The sequence below is a fragment of the Anomaloglossus baeobatrachus genome, chromosome 11 (assembly GCF_048569485.1).
Source record: "Anomaloglossus baeobatrachus isolate aAnoBae1 chromosome 11, aAnoBae1.hap1, whole genome shotgun sequence".
Lineage (NCBI taxonomy): Eukaryota > Metazoa > Chordata > Amphibia > Anura > Aromobatidae > Anomaloglossus > Anomaloglossus baeobatrachus.
In genome coordinates, this window is record NC_134363.1 from 117,674,875 (window position 1) to 117,697,736 (window position 22,862).

Below are 22,862 nucleotides of genomic sequence, written 5' to 3' on the forward strand. Positions count from 1 at the left end.
ACTTGTCATGTTTGGAGGAGACAGAATTATTATTATTATTTATTATTATAGCGCCATTTATTCCATGGCGCTTTACAAGTGAAAGAGGGTATACGTACAACAATCATTAACAGTACAAGACAGACTGGTATAGGAGGAGAGAGGACCCTGCCCGTGAGGGCTCACAGTCTACAGGGAATGGGTGATGGTACAATAGGTGAGGACAGAGCTGGTTGCGCAGTGGTCTACTGGACTGAGGGCTATTGTAGGTTGTAGGCTTGTTGGAAGAGGTGGGTCTTGAGGTTCCTCTTGAAGCTTTCCACGGTAGTGGAGAGTCTGATGTGCTGAGGTAGAGCGTTCCAGAGTATGGGGGATGCACGGGAGAAATCTTGTACACGATTGTGGGAAGAGGAGATAAGAGAGGAGCAGAGAAGGAGATCTTGTGAGGATCTAAGGTTGCGTGCAGGTAGGTACTGGGAGACTAGGTCACAGATGTAGGGAGGAGACAGGTTGTGCATGGCTTTGTATGTCATGGTTAATGTTTTGAACTGGAGTCGTTGGGCGATGGGAAGCCAGTGAAGGGATTAGCAGAGTGGCGAGGCAGAGTTGCATCCAAAGAACGCCATACCTACTGTGAAGCATGGGAGAGGTAACATCATGCTTTGGTGCTGTTTCTCTGCAAAGGGACCAGGACAACTGATCCTTGTACATGAAAGAATGAATGGGGCCATGTATCGTGAGATTTTGAGTGCAAACCTCCTATCAGCAAGGGCATTGAAAATGAATGTGGCTGGGTCTTTCAGCATGATAATGATCCCAAGCACACCACCAGGGCAACGAAGGAGTGTCTTCGTAAGAAGCATATGAAGGTCCTGGAGTGACCTAGCCAGTCTCCAGATCTCAATCCCACTGAAAATGTTTGGACGGAGTTGAAAGTCCGTGTTGGCCAGCGTCAGGCCCAAAACATCACTGCTCTAGAGGAGATTTGCATGGAGGAATGGGCCAATATACCACCAACAGTGTGTGCCAACCTTGTAAAGACTTACAAAAAACGTTTGACCTCTGTCATTGCCAACAAAGGATATATAACAAAATATTGAGATGAACTTTTGTTATTGACCAAATACTTATTTTCCACCATAATTTGAAAAAACAATCTTGCCAAATCAGACACGGTGATTTTCTGGATTTGTTTTCTCATTTTGCCTCTCATAGGTGTGGTCTACTTATGATGTCAATTACAGGCAAATCTCATCTTTATAAGTGGGAGAACTTGCACAATTGGTGGCTGACTAAATACTTTTTTCCCCATTGTAAGTACATCCTTATAGCTGTCAAAGGAATTAAGGGGGTAAGTAGGAAACAGGTAGTGCTAGTGAAAGGTCTAATTGTTCATTAACAAGTGTGACTGACTCTATAAAAGCAGACGTTTTGGTATTTTGCTGGACTGAAACATGAAGGCATGTGTTAACACAATATCAAGGATAAAAAAAAGTTAGGTGTGTGTGTGTGTGTGTGTGTGTGTGTGTGTGTGTGTGTCAGGTGGATATCGCTTGAAAACAGCTCACTGTTAATACATACAAGAACTCCGAAAAACGTGCCTGTGCCAAAGCCGCTGCGGAAAAGATGTGGTGTAGAATGTAAAAGAAAAAAACCCACAAAAAATAAAAAAAACACTTGAGGAAAAACACAACAATCGGAAGTTTTTTTTAAAAGATTAACTCGGTAGATGCGCCATCGTCTAAAAGATATTGTGTGCATAAACTCCAAGAGCGCTATGCAGAAATGAATGCTTCCAAACTGGAGTTTCTGCAGTAAAGAAAAGTGGTGAAAATAAAAATCTCCGGAATGATAAGAGCACTTAATTTTTCACGCTCTGGTTTTGACCTACTTACTGTTCATTGTGTAACTCTTCAGGTGTTGTTGTTCTGAGATTGTAAAGACCTAATTTTAAGATATTTTAAAAAGTACTAGATTTATTTTATTTTATATTATGTCCTGATACATAAAACCATACAAATCAAGGAGGGTGTACTTAATTGCAGCCATGCAACAGTTAAAATGAACAGAAAATTGAAGTCGCCTGATGGCTAATACTTAGCTCGTATGTTATAGCAGCGGAGGTCAGTATAGGCTTATTTATTTTTATGGTGGTGAACAAGGGGAATGAGTAGGGATTGTCCAAGAATTGGACATCCCCTTTAAGAACGTTTATCAGGACATCACACACAACTACCAGACGAACAATTTCCTGACAGAGGCTGCATTCATAGGCATTTATACTTGTATCACACTTCATTTATTAGTGCTGTAAGTCACAAAAAGAAATAAAGGAAAAATAGAAGTCAGAGTCAAGTAGTATTCCTGGGATCCGGTCATAACCTGTGCATTATACCTGAGCACAGGTAGGGAACGATAACTAGACTGAGCAATCCAGTCTCCTCCGACCCAGGCAGGTGGTGCCCTTACATCATCAAGGCTAATATCCTTACCTGTCGCAGCTTGGCCATTGACTCGCTGGGGATGATCTCATTATTCTGCAGTTGAGTAATGAAACAAAGAGCTTGAAATTGGCTTTGTCCTCGCTCCAGTTCCCCCAATATCAGGATCCGAAAAATCTTCACCTCCTGAAAAGACAATGACATTTTTGCTCAGATTCTTGATTTTTAAATGTAAAAGAGTAACTATCATTCACAAGTTTGTTTTACTTTTTAAACTATGTGAAACTCCCTTTAAAGAATACCGGTCCCCAGACCAAAAGTGGACAGTTTGTGCTCTTTCTTTATTCCCACTGTTCCTCTGAGTATTCAGGTTTTTCATTTTTAAATCCACCATATGGTTCCAGAGATGTGGGCCTTTTTATTTGCTGATTTTTATGATCCTTACTGAGGGTGTGTCAATCATAGAGTGATACCGCAGAGGAGCCTAAAGACACTCCCCCGAGGATCCTGATGGCCATTCTCTATTGGTAAGCATTATACAAAAATTAGCAGTAAATTAAAAGGCCAATTTCTCAGGAGCTGTATGACGGATTTAAAGAAGAAGAAAAATGAAGATGATGTCCCCAGGCCATGCACGTGAACACAGCAGAGAAAGGATTCAAAGAAGGTCTGTGGGTCAGTACATGGCTATTTAAATATCCTTATATAGGAAGGAATCCGTTTCATTCTTTTGCACAGAATTTTGAGAAAACTGTTGTGGATTTTCATACCCTGACCACCACGGATCTACAACATTTTGGAATGAGTATAAAAGATGAATAAAACTGTCAATTTTATAGAGCGTATGATATTTACGAAGTAGTAAAACAAATTTAAAAAAAAGGAGAACTAATCCTTCCCCCAGGGCCTGTGATTTGTAGCCTGTATCTGACCACCAAGCTGAGGTTGAATGCTTTACTTCCTTTTTTGTGTAGATTCTGATTGATGGAAATCTCGTGCAGATAATTTACCGGGCAAGCCCTGAAGAAGCCAAGATTTACTGCAGTAAAATATGATGTAATCTCCTGTATTATGGTCTGTGCGTGTCATGGGTCTGATGTATAGTCTACAAGAGCGAAAAACAAAACCAACATTTCACACTTGTCTTTTTACAGATATTAAACAGTGTCCCATTTTTCAACTCTTGTGCGAAAACCATGACCAAAAAGAAAACTCCACATGGCAGCGACAGAACAGGCGTGACCCCCAATACTCCGCTCATTTGAGGGACATACTTTGCTATACACTCAACACCAGGTGGCGCCACACTACTGTGTACAAGAAATGTCTCAATTCTTTACATTACTAAAATTTTAAATTAAATTTTAATTTTTTTTTTTTTTTTTTTTTTTTTTTTTTTACTGCACTATTCTAAGTCCTGTTGTGTATAAATACGTGACTCTTCAGATTTTGTGTTATACCATGCCTGATGAAGAGACCTGAGTAGTCTCGAAAGCTTGCAATTATTACCATCTTTTCAGTTAGCCATTAAAAGGTATCAACCACTGAGGACTCTCTGTTCTTTTAAACAATTTTTTTAAAATTTTAAAGACATTCTTTTGTTTTTAAATCACGTGACTGATATTTTAGGAGTGGCAAACCCTTTAAAGGGAACCTGTCAGCAGAATTTTCGCAATTAAACTAAAATATTCCCCTTCTGCAGCTCCTGGGCTGCATTCTAGAAAGGTTCCTCTTGCTATTGTGCCCCCTTTGAGACCTAAATAAACACTTTATAAATGCTTACCTTTTTGTATACAAATGTGTTTTTATGGTCACAGGGGCGGGCTGTATTTCGTCCGTTATTCGCACCCCTGCCGCTGTACACCGTCCCCCATTGCTCATTTACATACATGAGGACGCCCCCTCATGTAACTGTGTCCTCCCGAGGTCTCACGCATGCCCAGTGGCACTCTCGCGGGACTGAGCACTGTGCAAAGCCTGAACGCTGGTGAGGTGATTGCGCAGGCGCGAGATTATGGGCGGCGCTGTGATTGTCATCATCAGCATCATACAAGTACCCGCCCATAATCTCATGCCCGCGCTTTTCCCTCTGCCTCCACCGTTATGCGCAAGCGCTGGCCATATGATTTAGGTAACCTAATACCCATCTTTCCCTGGAGCAGGAAATAGATGGGAGGAGCAGCACACCACCAATCAATAGAGGAGACGCGCTTGCGCATAACGGTGGAGGCAGAGGGAAAAGCGCGGGCACGAGATTATGGGCGGGTACTTCGAGGACGCTGCTGATGCCAATCACAGCGCCGCCCATAATCTCGCGCCTGCGCAGTCACCTCACCAGCGTTCAGGCTTTGCACAGTGCTCAGTCCCGCGAGAGTGCCACTGGGCATGCATGAGACCTCGGGAGGACACAGTTACATGACGGGGCGTCCTCATGTATGTAAATGAGCAATGGGGGGCGGCGTACAGAGGCAGGGGTGCGAATAACGGACGAAATACAGCCCGCCCCCCGTGACCATAAAAACACATTTGCATACAAAAAGGTAAGAATTTATAAAGTGTTTATTTAGGTCTCAAAGGGGGCACAGTAGCAATAGGAACCTTTCTAGAATGCAGCCCGGGAGCTGCAGAAGGGGAATCTTTTAGTTTAATTGCGAAAATTCTGCTGACAGAATCAATTACTTTAATCAATTACACTAATCTTCAGAATTTCCCATATAATGATGCCAAATGGGTTCCATTTATAATCTGATAAGGTCCCCGGTTTAGGACTAGAATTACATACACGTGGAATTTTACTCACAATTTGGTTCTGCCCAAACTGGATTCTATCTTTTGCGATTTGTTAAGGGAAAATATAACAAAATGCTACCAGGTGCCACTTTGTGTAATTTATGAGTCGGGCAGGGGTTTATAAAATAAAATCAAAAACAACATAATTTATAGCCCGCTGCTGCCGCTTCCAGTCTGATCATCCGATCTCTTCTCAAAGCTCAGTTTTTTTTTTATTTCTTTCCGATGCTGACAAACGTTCTTTTCCAGATCTTCAGGTATTCTCTGACGTAAAACTAGGACAAGGTGTGTGTGGCCTGAAACCTCCTTGGCCACGGGAGAGATTGGATGACGAGGAAGGAAACTGCGGCAGTGGGTCAGACGAGTGACGAGGGGAGTATTTTTTTATTATTTTTTTTTAGAACTTATTGTGCTCAGGGGGTCTCAGGGGGACACAATCTTTTCCAATTTTGGCACTCGCTCATTGCTACTTTCTACCCTTTGCACTTTGTAAAACAGAATACAAGAAACGTCAAACTACTAGCTCTAAGCTTTCAGCATTATTCTTGTAAAATTCTTCATTCCTACTTTATAGATTCTGTACGATGTCGCCTAGGGACCCTCAGGCCGCGGGTTCTACACGTATTTATGATATAGTCAGCAATATCAATAAACTGCACACCGGGGAAGGAAAAATAAATCACACCGAGGAGATGAGCAATTTATCTAAATCACCATCTATGTGCAAAATGAAAAGCCAGAAATGTGTCATTTTCGCCTTCAATATCCGGCTACAGAACTATAGCCCCGGGAAGCCGCACATCCAGCCTCCGGCCGCCCATGTCCTCACATCACGCTATTCTCCTCTTAAAAAATCTGGCAGAAAAAGCTAAAATTCTCTCTCTGACCTCAGTGTAGGAGTAAAGGAACTCCAGCCAAGAAGATAGAGTTCCATCCTCCGCTGAGGAGTTTCCCAATTCCACACATTAGTGAGACTTATTCCTAAGAGCACAGCAAAAACTGGCTAAAAAACAGAGCAGGGAAAGTAATACACAAATGAAATGTGGGAGGAGGAGGAGGAGGAGGAAGATAAAGAAGAGTGACCTGCAGAACACAGAGGAGAGGAGGAGAAGCCACGCCAGCTTTCTAGACAAAGTTCACGCTGAGTCACAAGACTGTAAGGGAGAGTTGCTGCCACATCATAGACCGTGGAAAGCAATGAAAGTATCCACTTACAGTACCTCCACTACAAAGAGAGGCTAAAGAGACAACAAAGGGCTAAACTCAGCAGAACGTCAGCGCGTAATGAAGAACAATCTCAGCGATTTTCTACAGTTCCTCCCAAAGTCAAACCAAAGCAAACCATACTCCAATGAAGTCAGATTTAGCATAGAGATATACAAGATTCCTGTCCATGATCAAAGCCCATCACCAACCATCTGATAAAATTCCAATGGGCTTTATTGAATATCCAGGCAGGTACAGTACCTGACAAGTTTTGGATCAGTTATCCTTACTCATGCCATTTACTATAAATAAGGATCATAACTGACCCAAAATGCATAACTATACCTATCCGTGACATCTTATCTGCAAAGCCCGGATTGCCGATGTTGGGCGATTCATATTTCCTGTTGCTGCACATTGCCTGTGTGATCTGCGCACCTGGTGGTGATTGAGATGGACTTACTTTCGGCTTTACCCATCAACGATATGACTGATCAATCTAATGTAGTTTAAAGTCATTTTCACACAGAATAATTCACACAGTATGGAGACGAGCACTCATTCACAAGGAAATCAAGTCATCCATAGGAGAGGAGATGACGTACTTATCGCTGGGTGTCCAACCACTGGGACATTAGGCGATCCAAAAATTAGGGCTCTGCTCCAATTCCTAAATTTTGGCTTCCTCCAACACTCCCATAGACAACGAATGGATGGAAGATTGAGCATGCGCACCCCTGCTACATCCCAGAAGGGGCTGAAGAAACCAATCTTGGGATCGCCAAGAGTGCTAGTAGTCAGACTGTCAGCAAACAGAAGTTTATGCCTTATCCATTGAACTGCAGATAAATTATATTCTAAAAAAAAAAAAAAAAAAAAAAAAAAAAATCTCGCTATGGTTACTTGTATAGTTTGTAACTGGTCCACAAGTATATGCACCTAATGCTGCCAAATTCACAGATTTTGTAGGTTGTGCAAAAATTAATGATACAGAAAAAGTATTGAACAGATGAAGAAACAGGAGGTGCAAAAAGCCATGGAAAGTCATGTTGTCAACTGAAATCTATCAGTAATTAGAAAGCAATACTGCCACTTAGGGGTTTCATTAAAAATGTGTCACACAAGAAACATCTCATGATGGGTAAAGCCAGTGAGCTGTCTGAAGACCTTTGCAACTTTATATTGTTGCAAAATATACTGATGGCATTGGTCACAAGATTTTCCTAACTACTGAAGTTTCCAGTTAGTACCTTTGGAGCCATAATCTGGAAGTGGAAAGAACATTTCACCATAATCCGGTCATGACCAGGTGATCCCCAGAAAATGTCAGATAGAGTAGTGAAAAGAATGATCAGAAAAGTGGTTTGTCCCAAGAGCCAAGAAAACACCTGTGGAGAGTTACAGCAAGCATAAAGTCTCCTCAACATTTAGGCAAGCCTATGAAATACTGGAGAATATCGTCTGGTCAGATAAGATCAATATGGAACTCTTTGGATACCATAATACACACCATGTTTAGAGGCCAAAAGGCAACTGCATATCACATCCAAAACACCATACCAACAGTCAAGTTTGGAGATGGGAACTTCATTGTGTGGGGCTGTTTTTCTACATACGACACTGGGGGGGTGATAGCAGTATACCAAGACAAGTAGATCCACAGTAATTAGACAAACTAGCTGGACCAGAAGTACAAAAGGAAGACAAACTTAAAATGTAACTTTTACTAGATATGCGGATAAAAGTGAACCGTAGCTCACCGGTTAAAAACCTAGGTGGCTCAAATCCACCCAATGTGAACAAACAAAGGGCTGTGAACACATAAGCCCAAAACAGTCTGCCTCAGTAGGTAAACTTCAATGAAGGATAAATCACACAATTATGATATGATGGCCCTAACTGAGGCAAAGACACACAAGAATATTCCTGTCACAACCCGATCCAGGGGAGGATATGCACCTGTGTGTCTCAGGCAAAAACTCCTAAACCCATGGAAACCGTACAAATAATAGATCCCACACAGGGTGGGAACGGTCTTACCGGGTCCGAAGATTACACACGGGCATAAATATAGGTTGTCGGTTCATACAGGGGGCTGTTTAAACAGCATGTCCAGATCCCTCAGATACCTAAACCCAGTCAGGCATATAGTTGCAGTACCCACTCCCAACGTTTCAAAAAGCGGATCATCAGGGGAGTTCCAATGGGAAAAGACGCTGTCAAACTGTATCTTCACCGGATGACAATCAACAGATGCCCAGGTCACGCATCATGGCGTACATCAGGACCCAATTCATAAAATGCCGCCTAGAGTGGGTACTGCAACTATATGCCTGACTGGGTTTAGGTATCTGAGGGATCTGGACATGCTGTTTAAACAGCCCCCTGTATGAACCGACAACCTATATTTATGCCCGTGTGTAATCTTCGGACCCGGTAAGACCGTTCCCACCCTGTGTGGGATCTATTATTTGTACGGTTTCTATGGGTTTAGGAGTTTTTGCCTGAGACACACAGGTGCATATCCTCCCCTGGATCGGGTTGTGACAGGAATATTCTTGTGTGTCTTTGCCTCAGTTAGGGCCATCATATCATAATTGTGTGATTTATCCTTCATTGATGTTTACCTACTGAGGCAGACTGTTTTGGGCTTATGTGTTCACAGCCCTTTGTTTGTTCACATTGGGTGGATTTGAGCCACCTAGGTTTTTAACCGGTGAGTTACGGTTCACTTTTATCCGCATATCTAGTAAAAGTTACATTTTAAGTTTGTCTTCCTTTTGTACTTCTGGTCCAGCTAATTTGTATATACGACACTGGCAAACATCATATAATTGAAGGAAGGATGAATAGACAAATGCACAGAGACATTCTTGATAAAAATCTGCCGCCATCTACCAGGATGATAAGATGAAATGAGGGTGGAATTTTCAGCAAGACAATGATCCCAAACACACAGCCAAGGAAACTAAAGGTCCAGTCACACTAAACAACTTACCAGCGATCCCAACAACGATAGGGATCGCTGGTAAGTTGCTAGGAGGTTGCTGGTGAGATGTGACACTGCGACGCTCCAGCGATCCCACCAGCAACCTGACCTGGCAGGGATCGCTGGAGCGTCGCTACACGAGTTGCTGGTGAGCTCACCAGCAACCAGTGACCAGCCCCCAGCGCCGCGTGGAAGATGCTGCGCTTGGTAACTAAGGTAAATATCGGGTAACCAACCCGATATTTACATTGGTTACCAGTGCACGCAGCTACACGTGCAGAGAGCAGGGAGCAGCGCACACTGAGCGCTGGCTCCCTGCTCTCCTAGCTACAGCACACATTGGGTTAATTACCCGATGTGTCCTGCAGCTACATGTGCACAGAGCAGGAGCCGGCACTGACAGTGAGAGCGGCGGAGGCTGGTAACAAAGGTAAATATCGGGTAACCAATGACAGGGCTTCTTGGTTACCCGATGTTTACTGTGGTTACCAGCCTCCGCAGAAGCCGGCTCCTGCTGCCTGCACATTTAGTTGTTGCTGTCTCGCTGTCACACACAGCGATCTGCGCTTCACAGCGGGACAGCAACAACTAAAAAATGGCCCAGGACATTCAGCAACAACCAACGACCTCACAGCAGGGGCCAGGTTGTTGCTGGATGTCACACACAGCGACATCACTAGCAACATCGCTGCTACGTCACAAAAGTTGTTCGTTAGCAGCGATGTTGCTAGCGATGTTGCTTAGTGTGACGGGGCCTTAAGGCTATGTGCGCACAGTGCGTTTTTCGCACTTTTTGCTTCCCCAGCAAAGTCTATGAGTTTTCATTTTTGCTGTCAGCACACATCTGTTTTTTTAACCTGCGTTTGAGTTAAAAAAAAAAAAATGGACATGTCAGTTCTTTCCTGTGTTTTTCTGCGTTTTCCCCCCATGCAATGCATTGGAAAAACGCAGCAAAACGCAGAGATCCAAAACGCAGCAAAACGCAGCCAAAAACGCACCAAATCGCGGCAAAAACGCATGCGTTTTTTCGACGCAGGTGCGGTTTTGTGCGTTTTTAGCGGCCAAAAACGCACAAAAACGCAGCGTCAAAAAGACGCAGTGTGCGAACCTAGCCTATAATGGTTTCAGAGAAAATAAAGCTGCTAGAATGACCTAGCCAATCACCTGACCTGAATCTAATATAACATTTATGGAAGGAACTAAAGCTCAGAGTTTATAGAAGGAGCTCATGGGACCTTCAGGATTTGCAGAGTGTTTGTGTGGAAAAACGGTCCAAAAATCACACCTGAGCAATGCATGTGAAGTTTCTCCATACACGAGGTGTCTTGAAGCTTCATCAACAACAAAGTCTTTTCTATAGAGCATTAAATAAATTTCCGTAAGTGTGTTTAATACTTTTTCTGTGTTATTTCTCCTTATTATGCATCACTACATTTATGTAGTTTGTGTTTGCTTGTCGTAGTGTAGTGTTGTAGTGTGTGTTTGCCTGTGTGGATTGGATGGGCTGTTACTGACATCTGGTGAGAAATTTATGTCAATAGCACCTTTAATAATATAATAATATTAATTCATTTATATAGCACTACTAATTCCATAACACTTTACATACAAAAGCAACACTGTCCCTGTTGGAGCTGACAATCTAAGGTCCCTATCTGTATGTCTTTGTGGTGTTGGGAGGAAACCAGAGAACCCGGAGAAAACTCACGCAAACACAGGGAGAACATACAAACTCCTTGCAGATGTTGTCCTTGGTGGGATCTGAACCCAGGACCCCAGCGCCCCAAGATTGCAGTGCTAACCACTGAGCCAGCATACAGTGCTAACCACTGAGCCACCTTTAGAAATATATTTACTCAGAAAATTGGTGACATGTTCAATACTTATTTCACCTGCTGTATATGGTGTGTATATGTACAGAAAACACATCCAAACAGTAAAGGGGGCTTTACACGGTAGCGATATTGGTACAGATATCGCTAGCGTGCGTACCCGCCCCCATCATTTGTGCGACACGGGCATATCGCTGTCCGTCGCGCAAAAAATCGCGCTCCCCCGTCACACGGCTTACCTGCCCTGAGACGTCACTCTGGCCGGCGATCCGCCTCCTTTCTCATGGGGCAGGTCGTGCGGCGTCACAGCAACGTCACACGGCAGGCGTCCAATAGAAGTGCAGGGGCGGAGATGAGCGGGACGTAAACATCCCACCCACCTCACCTCCTCCTTCCGCATTGCCGATGTAGGCAGGTAAGGAGATGTTCCTCGCTCCTGCGGTGTCACACAGCGATGTATGCTGCCGCAGGAACGAGGAACAACATCGATAATGAGAGGTAAACGATATTTTCTTTTAGGACGACCTCTCCGCGGCAAACGATTTTGACCGCTTTTGCGATAGTTTTAGGTCGCACATAAGTGTCACACACTGCGATATCGTTAATGACGCCGGATGTACGTCACTAACACCGTGACCCCGACGATAATTCATTAACGATATCGTAGCGTGTAAAGCCCCCTTAATTCTTCTACACTGCACTATATATACTATAATATCCAGTGAGGAAAAGCTGAACTTGCAGCCTTCCATGTTATTCTCAGCCGACTCCCACAGATAAAAGGAAATGAATAGAATATTTTTAGAACTGAAGTGTAAGACGCTCAGAATTGTAGGGGCCACGGTGAGTTTTAGTGGCTGTAAAATAAGCAATTTGTTGACTACAGAAGAATGCACCCTACGAGTTATGAGCCCTTTACATGGGTGATGAGTGCCCGATTACTGACCACTGTAGACCCGCCATCCAATCATAAAACACTCTGCTGTCTGTTTTGTGCGGGAATAAGAATTGTCGGTTGCATGTGTCCTTGTATAAACAGAGCATGTACAATAAATGTCAACTGAGCCTGATGTGTATGAAGGCCTCATGACTCTCCTCGACAGATCTCAGGTGAGTGACGGATCAGCCAGGTGGAATTTCATCGCCTGGTCCTTTTGTTTGTTAAAGGGTTCTTCTGCTCATCATAGCTGGATAATGTGAGATAGCACTTGAAAAGACAAGCACTTTTACAATTAACTCTTCAATAAAATGTGAAGCCATTCTTGAGGTACGATCTCTTCTCCTTTGTTCCCAGCTCGTTGTCTAAAAGACTGACCATTGCTGCGATCCAGCTTGTAAATTGGGCAGGTAACAGTGCACTCCAACAATCCTGGTCAGCGTCAAAACAGTTCTTACAAGGTCAATAGATAGAAATAAAAAAGCTTGTAAGCCGTGCACGCGTTCTGCTGTCTAGAAGCAATGGTCTGTCTCCAAGGTAACCAGCTCTACACTAAAGAAAAGTGTTAATATCTCTGAAAATTTTAACAAGCAGTAAATTGTGAAATTGCTTGTATTTGACAATACTATTTATAAATAAGGAAATAACCTTTTAAGCCATTTTCAGGGGTGTCCGAGAGTGGCATTTTCCACTTTAACAATTGAAAAGGTTGCCGTTCCCTGCATTATTGTGTCAGTTCATCAAATGTAAATTTGCACTTTACATACAAATGACATTTGTCTACAGGCAGAGCCAAGAACCATAAAAGAGGTGCATTTGTGGAGATTTGTATCTTTACTGCAGGTACAAGGTCTCTATATTATTATTACCCAGTCTGCTGATATACTACGCCCAGCAGAGGTGCGTGCTCCAGTCCATCAATATTACGGAGGTAACACCTGGAATTACACTGCACACATGGAAGGTTTACTCTTCCCAGAAAGCAACGATTTCTTCAAAGACCGTACCAAGATGTTCAAAGTGCCGCGGCCAACACCCCGGATGTTCTGCATGTTAAACCTGTACAAAATAAAATAATCCTCTTTACACAATGCAGAACTATCTGATGTGTGACTGCTTTATAGAGAAATACCAAAGTGAGCGGCTACAAGACACACATGACTGGGCACAAAGCAGGGTAACGTTACTGCTAATAACGTGCATCTTCCGTATCATCCCAGAATTAGGCAGCTAATGGGTGATCAATCGACTTGATGATTTCCGTTAAAATAGATTCACAAATGCTGCAAAAATAGCAAAACGGTCCATTAAACAATGGATAAAGAATTCATTAAAATTAAAACGGTCCCAAGTGATCAACCATGTTCTCTGCCTCTCACAATTCTGTATGCAACAGTAGGGCAATCTGCTGCAGCAGGAGCCTCTTCCCTCTGCCATGGCTCCAGGAGGACATAAGGCCAATCCAACCAACCCCCTGACCAGATGCTGTCCCTCAGCAGTTCCTTTGGCCAAAATGGAACAGATCAACATTCGATTAATCTAATCAGGATGAATACAAGTTCAGAAGACAAAGTAATGACCTCTTTCCATCGTGAATGGTATAAAGTGATGGTTCTCATCTCTGTATGCCCACTAACCGCAAAGTGCCAAAACTATACGTCCTCCAGCAATGCTACCGTCAGCCTGCCTCACATATGTGGATCTCGGTCTGCCATCGATGCCTGTTCAGAGGGCTGGGATTGATCATCTAAGACAGGGGTCCCCAACCTGTGACTCGTGAGCCACATGTGGCTCATGGGCCTGTGATGTGTGGCTCGCGACTGTCTGCCAGCTTGTAGCATAAGCAACAGGTCTAGCAAACAGCTGTGAAGAGCGGGTTTCCATATGGTGACTTTTGCAAGTAGCTCCCCACAGAAGAGCAGATCTGAATCAGAATAATGTTGAAACCCCTGAATCTTGGCATTTTGCTTCGGTGTGATTTTTGTCTAAAAGCTTTGACTGTCATACCGGTAATGGGGGCTTTGGGTGTCACTACAGTAAGGGGTCGAGCGCTGGATGTGGTCGCGACCCTCTCTCAGAGCTGAATGTGGCTCTCAAGGTAAGAAAGGATGGGGACCTCTGATCTAAAAGGTGGCTTTACACGCTACACGGGTCACGGAATTTGTGACGCACATCCGGCCACTTTAGCGATGTCGTTGTGTGCGACACCTATGAGCGATTTTGAATCATTGCAAAAACGTTCAAAATCGCTCATCGGTGACATCCCCCTATTCCCAATTATCGTTGCTGCTGCAGTAACGATGTTGTTTGTCATTCCTGCGGCAGCACACATCGCTACGTGTGACGCCGCTGGATCAACAAACATCTCCTTACCTGCGTCCACCGGAAAAGGAGGAAGGAAGGAGGTGGGCGGCATGTTCCGGCCGCTCATCTCCGCCCCTCCACTTCTATTGGGCGGCGGTTCAGTGACGCTGCTGTGACGTCGCTGTGACGCTGAACGAACCGCCCCCTTAGAAAGGAGGCGGTTTGCCGGTCACAGCGACGTCACTGTGCAGGTATGTGCATGTGATGCTGCCGTAGCGATAATGTTCGCTACGGCAGCGATCACCACATATCGTGCCACCGACGGGGGCGGGTGCTATCAAATGCGACATCGCTAGCCGATGCTAGCGATGTCGCAGCGTGTAAAGTGGCCTTAATGCGACTGCTGCCTGAACTTTGGATCTCTTGCCAGGTGAGACAGACCTGTTCACCTAGATAATACCCTTGGTTTCTTTATCGATGATGAACTCTTTTTGTCTTGTAGTCCGAATGGAAGAGCTTGGGAATTCCCAGTTTCCTATTCAATATGTTCATATAGAATTATGATATCGACAGACAAAGCCTCAGAGGGGACATATCTTGTGACCATCGGCTCCAACTCCGCACAGTGCCCGCCCAGTGTCACGAACAACGCTGACGAATATGCATGTGCTTGGTCCTTGGCCTTCTAGTCTCTAGCTTATAATCTAATATATAAAGCTCAGAGTGTGTGTGTGTGTGTGTGTGTGTGTGTGTGTGTGTGTGTGTGTGTGTGTGTGTGTGTGTGTGTGTGTGTGTGTGTGTCCTCTACAGGAATTTGCACCGTCGCATTTACAATCACGAAATTTTGCACAGACGCCTCATGTGACTCAGGGAACGTCATAGAATATGTTTTGATGGGAAAATTTAACCCCACACTTTACAGTTACTCTCCAAAATCCTGCCTCCATTAAACTGAATGGAGGTGGGAGCTACAGGCTATTAATAGCAACTGTCGGTGGTTGCTATAGGAACAAAATAAACTGTTAGTATAAGAAGCTTATGTGTGAGGTAATAAGATGTCGGTGGGGAGACGGATAAATAGAGACAGCCGGGGAAAGAGACAGCCGGGGAAAGAGACAGCCGGGGAAAGAGACAGCCGGGGAAAGAGACAGCCGGGGAAAGAGACAGCCGGGGAAAGAGACAGCCGGGGAAAGAGACAGCCGGGGAAAGAGACAGCCGGGGAAAGAGACAGCCGGGGAAAGAGACAGCCGGGGAAAGAGACAGATACAAATACAGACAGAGAAAAACAGACAGACTAGGAGAGAGACAGACAGACAGACTAGGAGAGAGACAGACAGACAGACTAGGAGAGAGACAGACAGACAGACTAGGAGAGAGACAGACAGACAGACTGGGAGAGAGACAGACAGACAGACTGGGAGAGAGACAGACAGACAGACTGGGAGAGAGACAGACAGACTGGGAGAGAGACAGACAGACTGGGAGAGAGACAGACAGACTGGGAGAGAGACAGACAGACAGACTGGGAGAGAGACAGACAGACAGACTGGGAGGGAGAGAGACAGACAGACTGGGAGAGAGACAGACAGAATGGGAGAGAGACAGACAGACTGGGAGAGAGACAGACAGACTGGGAGAGAGACAGACAGACTGGGAGAGAGACAGACAGACTGGGAGAGAGACAGACAGACTGGGAGAGAGACAGACAGACTGGGAGAGAGACAGACAGACTGGGAGAGAGACAGACAGACTGGGAGAGAGACAGACAGACTGGGAGAGAGACAGACAGACTGGGAGAGAGACAGACAGACTGGGAGAGAGACAGACAGACTGGGAGAGAGACAGACAGACTGGGAGAGAGACAGACAGACTGGGAGAGAGACAGACAGACTGGGAGAGAGACAGACAGACTGGGAGAGAGACAGACAGACTGGGAGAGAGACAGACAGACTGGGAGAGAGACAGACAGACTGGGAGAGAGACAGACAGACTGGGAGAGAGACAGACAGACTGGGAGAGAGACAGACAGACTGGGAGAGAGACAGACAGACTGGGAGAGAGACAGACAGACTGGGAGAGAGACAGACAGACTGGGAGAGAGACAGACAGACTGGGAGAGAGACAGACAGACTGGGAGAGAGACAGACAGACTGGGAGACAGACAGACAGACTGGGAGACAGACAGACAGACTGGGAGAGAGACAGACAGACTGGGAGAGAGACAGACAGACTGGGAGAGAGACAGACAGACTGGGAGAGAGACAGACAGACTGGGAGAGAGACAGACAGACTGGGAGAGAGACAGACAGACTGGGAGAGAGACAGACAGACTGGGAGACAGACAGACAGACTGGGAGACAGACAGACAGACTGGGAGACAGACAGACAGACTGGGAGACAGACAGACAGACTGGGAGACAGACAGACAGACTGGGAGACAGACAGACAGACTGGGAGACAGACAGACAGACTGGGAGACAGACAGACAGACTGGGAGACAGACAGACAGACTGGGAGACAGACAGACAGACTGGGAGACAGACAGACAGACTGGGAGACAGACAGACAGACTGGGAGACAGACAGACAGACTGGGAGACAGACAGACAGACTGGGAGACAGACAGACAGACTGGGAGACAGACAGACAGACTGGGAGACAGACAGACAGACTGGGAGAGAGACAGACAGACTGGGAGAGAGACAGACAGACTGGGAGAGAGACTGGGAGAGAGACAGAGAGACAGTTACTATCCCGGGCAACGCCGGGTACTACTGCTAGTTAAAACATAAAAATATAAAGAAATTGTGCCAGTGTGTCCCAGGAGATCAGCCATTTTCCCCTTATCTTCCTCACAATCCTGCATTAGGGTGTTAGACAATTGGCTGCACCAGGAGCCTCTCCCATTTTTCTCTTATTTATGGTGTGGAACATAAGGAATCAGAACCTGGTCACACGAGTACAGCCAGCAATGTTATTTTATGAAAAGCTCCCACATTTCAGAGAAAATATACTTTGAAGATCCGGCCTGGAACCATAAATAGACAAAAAAAACAAGTAAATCTGGCGGTGCACTTAGCAGTTTGTCCAAACCAAGGGTGCACCGAGTGCATGTGCTTGGTTTGGACAGTCATTCTGTACTTTGTTTATAATTTGTTTAAATCACATTGGATAAGGTTATTCTTTTTCCACAAAGATCTAATCAAGCGAGTCACTGCTTCCCCTGAAACGTACAATGGCCAAGACTTATGGGAAACAGATTAGGAAGCGAATACTTTACCATCAGTGATTAATAGTATGAGCTGGAGTACGATGCATATGAGATGTTATCTCCATATGGAAACTGTGCAGCATAGTGGGAAGCACGGCATTCATCATCCTCCCTTTATGAAGCCGCCACATTCATTTCTAGTATTTAACAAACCAATATTTAGCCATTTCACCAAGATCTGAATCCAGCTGACATAAAACTTTCCATACTTCTGTGATCTCTAGGGCCCCATTTACTCTGTACACGCTGATGAAGCTTTCCCAACACCCCAGTGCTGGAATAATCGCCCATGATTGTTTATCTCAATGTCACAAAGACTTCTCTGATCAAATGGAAACTTGGTCAAAAACTGCAAATGAGTCGCTGATATTAACCAGACACAAAATATTACACTGATAGCTAAAGCAGACAGTGCCTGGGCTAGGACAGAACAGTTCATACACTGGAGAAGTCTCTAAATCTTAACATCCCCTACGCTTTGTATGAAGGCCAGCTGAGAACTCCAATGTCAGAGGCTGTAAGTAATAACCAATAGCAGGGTCAACAAACTAGGGAAGCTGCCTGCTCTTCAGCTGTTTCTTGATGGGTGTGGGCACCTAATGGGGGTTTAGAGAGGACCTATCACAGGATGTTTTCATTTAAGCCTTGTCGCTTCTCCACTGATTCTGGAACAATTTTTTTTTTGTTCTGTGCTCTTCTGTTCCAGTTATGTCCCCAAGCTTTGTAACGGGAAGCCGGGCACCCTCCTGATAGCTAGATAACGGGAAGACGGCACCTCCCCAGGTAGATAACGGGAAGCGGGCACCCCCCCAGCTAGATAACTAGATGGCTGCGCTACTCCCCCCCAGCTAGGTAACGGGAAGCCGGCACCCCCCCAGCTAGATAATGGGAAGCAGACACCCCCCCAGCTAGGTAACGGGGAGCATGTGCCCCTACCCCCCGCTAGGTAATGGGGAGCACATTTCCCCCCCCCCCACCCCAGCTAGGTAACAAGGAGCAGGTACCCCCCCACCCCAGCTAGGTAACAAGGAGCAGGTGCCCCCCCACCCCAGCTAGGTAACAAGGAGCAGGTTCCCCCCCACCCCAGCTAGGTAACAAGGAGCAGGTGTCCCCACCCCCACGCTAGGTAACAAGGAGCACGTGCCCCGCCACCCTAGCTAGGTAACAAGGAGCACATGCCCTCACCCCCCGCTCGGTAATGGGGAGTACATGCCCCCCCACCCCAGCTAGGTAACAAGGAGCAGGTGCCCACCCGAGCTATGTAACAGGGAGCCGGTGCCCCCCTCCCCCCCAGCCAGGTAACGAGGAGCCAGCTGTCAATCAGCATAACAGTCCGCAGTAAAGCCCCATCAATAGAGCAGAGGGGAAGAGAAGCTCTTGCTTGGTGACGTAATGTCACAAAATCAGTGGCAGGTGCTAGCAGTCTATGAGCTATTTGTGTCTGCAAAGATCTGTGCCGGGCACAACAGACAGGTAGATAACTACCTGCCTATTAGTACTTAGTGCCAAAATAAAAAATTTAAATACTCCCAGACACCCCAGCAACTTCTAGTACCTAGGTCAGAGGAACCAATGGCAGTGGTGCTGGAATGCCATAATATTTTAAAGGTGATTTATGGTTATTTTATACCATCTCATTGCTGGCTTTTTTTGGCAAATTTGAGAAAATAGTGCATAATCCTCTTGATCCCCTTGATCCCAAAATTACACAGCAAGTGTGCCTTTGATACCCGCAGGGTGCATATAAATGCATGCATATATAAGATCGTATGATCATTAGCATGTCATATATAACTTAATGCTTCCAAATAAATTAAGGGATAGTTTTCAAATTTAACCATTGGGACTGCAACACTCCTCTAGCTCCTGGCCTTCCAGTTCTTATTCATCCGATATTCTTGCATTTGTAAAGAAAACATCACTATGGGGAGATAAGGTATGCACACCAGTGACTATAGTCACTGGTGTGCATACCTTATCTCCCCATAGTGATGTTTTTTTAGGTTTTTGCACCCAGTTCAGACTTAGGAATAACGTTTGGAACACCATTCTATTTGTAAAGAAAACAGTCAACTTTGCTTGAGCTGCAGGTAAATGAAGTGTCTGCAGAGAATAAAGTGATAATTCAAGAGGAAAAAAAGTTAGAAAACAAAATAAATACAGCAAAGATTGGCATAAAAAAAAAAAAAAAAAGTTTGTCGGACAACTCCTTTAACTAAATCGCTCTACGGAATAGTGTGAGGTTAGCTATGTGCCCCCGATATGTACCATACAGGGCGCTGCACAGTACATTACATGGTGCGCAGACTTCAATAACCGCCATCACCAAGAATACCGATAAAGAAAAACAAGATACTCCATCGCTCGCTGCCACGTAATGGGCGGCACGCTTTGATCCCTCTGCATTCTAACTTCTTACACAAACACCACCATCCCATGCCGCGCCGCGCTCCCTCCAGAACTGTTTTCCTTAGTTGTCTGTGGAACGACGTAGCCTGGAGGCAGGAATTGCTTCTCAAAACATAACTGTTGTAGCTGGAAGGTTCCCATGGTTCATCTTCCCATACATTCCAGACAGACCGACTAGGAAAGTGGACACAGAGTCCCTGACCTCGACCATCAGATCCTCCTGGAAGGCAAGGCCACCAGAAAAATACATAGATTAAATATAAAAGTGGCGCCATCACCACATTTCCCATTACTGACTTCATTCACTGGATGAGCCTGGTGTATTCACTTTGAAAATCCTTGTCAGAATGGCTGTATAACCCTGATTTTAAAATAAGTTATAGGAGTATAAGAGCTCCTGCGTCCATGTGTATTCAGAACCTGCCCACCCAGCCTGACTGACAGCTGCAGTTTGTCCAGAGATGCGCGAGAATTCAACAGCAGCAGGGAGGAGGAACACTGAGGAGCTGTCAGTCACACGAGCTTGGCAGAAATGGAGTTAAACTTTCATATGGGATTATACAACTAGTCAGACATATTTTCAAAGTAAGTACACCAACCTCATCAGAGCTTTGTAAATACACCTAAATTGCAGGTACAGTATGTATTATATCTAATGAGAAACACTACACATGCCGTAGGGTGGACACTAGTGATGGGTGAGCTCGAGGGCTCGGTACTCGTAATCAGCAGATAGACGCGAATAGAGTATCCGAGTCAATGGTTAACTGGCATTTTTCTGGATGATAGGGGTATGGGCCCACAGTGCGCTTTTATCATTTTTTATGCTTTTTTTTTTTTTTAATAGCAGGTTTGTTACAAAACCACATGCAAATTTTTATGCAAGCAAAAGTTAATTAAAAACCTGACATTTTGTGCGCATGTTGCTCTTTTCTTCTTGTAGATTTGGTGCAGAAATAAAATGCAGCATGTGAATTCTTTCAGTGCGTTTCCAACTGAAAATGCACAGAAAACACATGGGGAGGAAAAAAAAAGGGAAAAAAAAAAAAAAGCTTAAAAAAAAAATGCGTCAAAAACGATCAATTGATTTTTGTTTTTTTTTCTTGCCAAGAGGTACAGATTTGGTGCAGAAGTTTCTTTAACCAAATACACAGCGTGAGCAGATTGCCTAAGAGCTCCAGGCAGAATCTGCAGAAAAAAAACCCCACAAGGACAGACAAGCCTGGACTGGGCAGGAATATGATGATAGGACACGGCAGAGGTGCGACACAGCAGAGACGGCGCACAGGGCAGGGCACAACAGAGACGGCGCACAGGGCAAAGCACAGCAGAGATGGCGCACAGGGCACGGTACAGCAGAGATGGTGCACAGGGCACGATACAGCAGAGACGGCGCACAGGGCAAAGCTTAGCAGAGACGCAGCACAGGGCACGGCACAGCAGACACGGCGCATAGGGTAGGGCACAACAGAGACAGGGCACAGCACAGTAGAGACGGCGCACAGGGCACAGCACAGTAGAGACGGCGCACAGGGCACAGCACAGTAGAGACAGCGCACAGGGCACAGCACAGTAGAGACGGCGCACAGGGCACAGCACAGTAGAGACGGCGCACAGGGCACAGCACAGTAGAGACGGCGCACAGGGCACAGCACAGTAGAGACGGCGCACAGGGCACAGCACAGTAGAGACAGCGCACAGGGCACAGCACAGTAGAGACGGCGCACCGGGCACAGCACAGTAGAGACGGCGCACCGGGCAGGACGATTGTGGGAATCCAACCCGTGCCAATGAAACGCCGGACGGAACAAAACACTGTGCTCATACACAGGAAAAGTGATAAAATGCATGAAAATTATCCACAAAGAGCTTCCAATGATGATCAAATATAAGAAACTATAGTGTTAAGGTCCAGTCACACTAAGCAACTTACCAGCGATCCCAACAACGATAGGGATCGCTGGTAAGTTGCTAGGAGGTTGCTGGTGAGATGTCACACTGCAACGCTCCAGCGATCCCACCAGCAACCTGACCTGGCAGGGATCGCTGGAGCGTGGCTACACGAGTTGCTGGTGAGCTCACCAGCAACCAGTGACCAGCCCCCAGCGCCGCGTGGAAGATGCTGCGCTTGGTAACTAAGGTAAATATCGGGTAACCAACCCGATATTTACCTTGGTTACCACCGCACGGAGCTACAGTGCAGAGAGCAGCGCACATTGAGCGCTGGCTCCCTGCTCTCCTAGTTACAGCACACATCAGGTTAAATTACAGGATGTGTGCTGCAGCTACATGTGCACAGAGCAGGGAGCAGCGCACAATGCTTAGCGCTGGCTCCTTGCTCTCCTAGTTACAGCACACATCGGGTTAATTTCCCGATGTGTGCTGCAGCTACATGTGCACAGAGCAGGGAGCAGCGCACAATGCTTAGCGCTGGCTCCCTGCTCTCCTAGTTACAGCACACATGGGGTTAATTTCCCGATGTGTGCTGCAGCTACACGTGCACAGAGCAGGGAGCAGCGCACAATGCTTAGCGCTGGCTCCTTGCTCTCCTAGTTACAGCACACATGGGGTTAATTTCCCGATGTGTCCTGCAGCTACATGTGCACAGAGCAGGAGCCGGCACTGACAGTGAGAGCGGTGGAGGCTGGTATCAAAGGTAAATATCGGGTAACCAATGACAGGGCTTCTTGGTTACCCGATGTTTA

General features: G+C 45.6%; 1 protein-coding gene across 1 annotated transcript in view; it reads right to left on the bottom strand.

Moving 5' to 3' along the window:
- The window catches only part of OAF (out at first homolog), a 42,877-nt gene that overhangs the window by 4,939 nt on the left and 15,076 nt on the right, over positions 1 to 22,862 (bottom strand). The window contains exon 3 of the mRNA XM_075327112.1: positions 2,472 to 2,606. Coding sequence (XP_075183227.1) covers positions 2,472 to 2,606 — 135 coding nt within the window. The remainder of the gene's footprint in view (positions 1 to 2,471; positions 2,607 to 22,862) is intronic.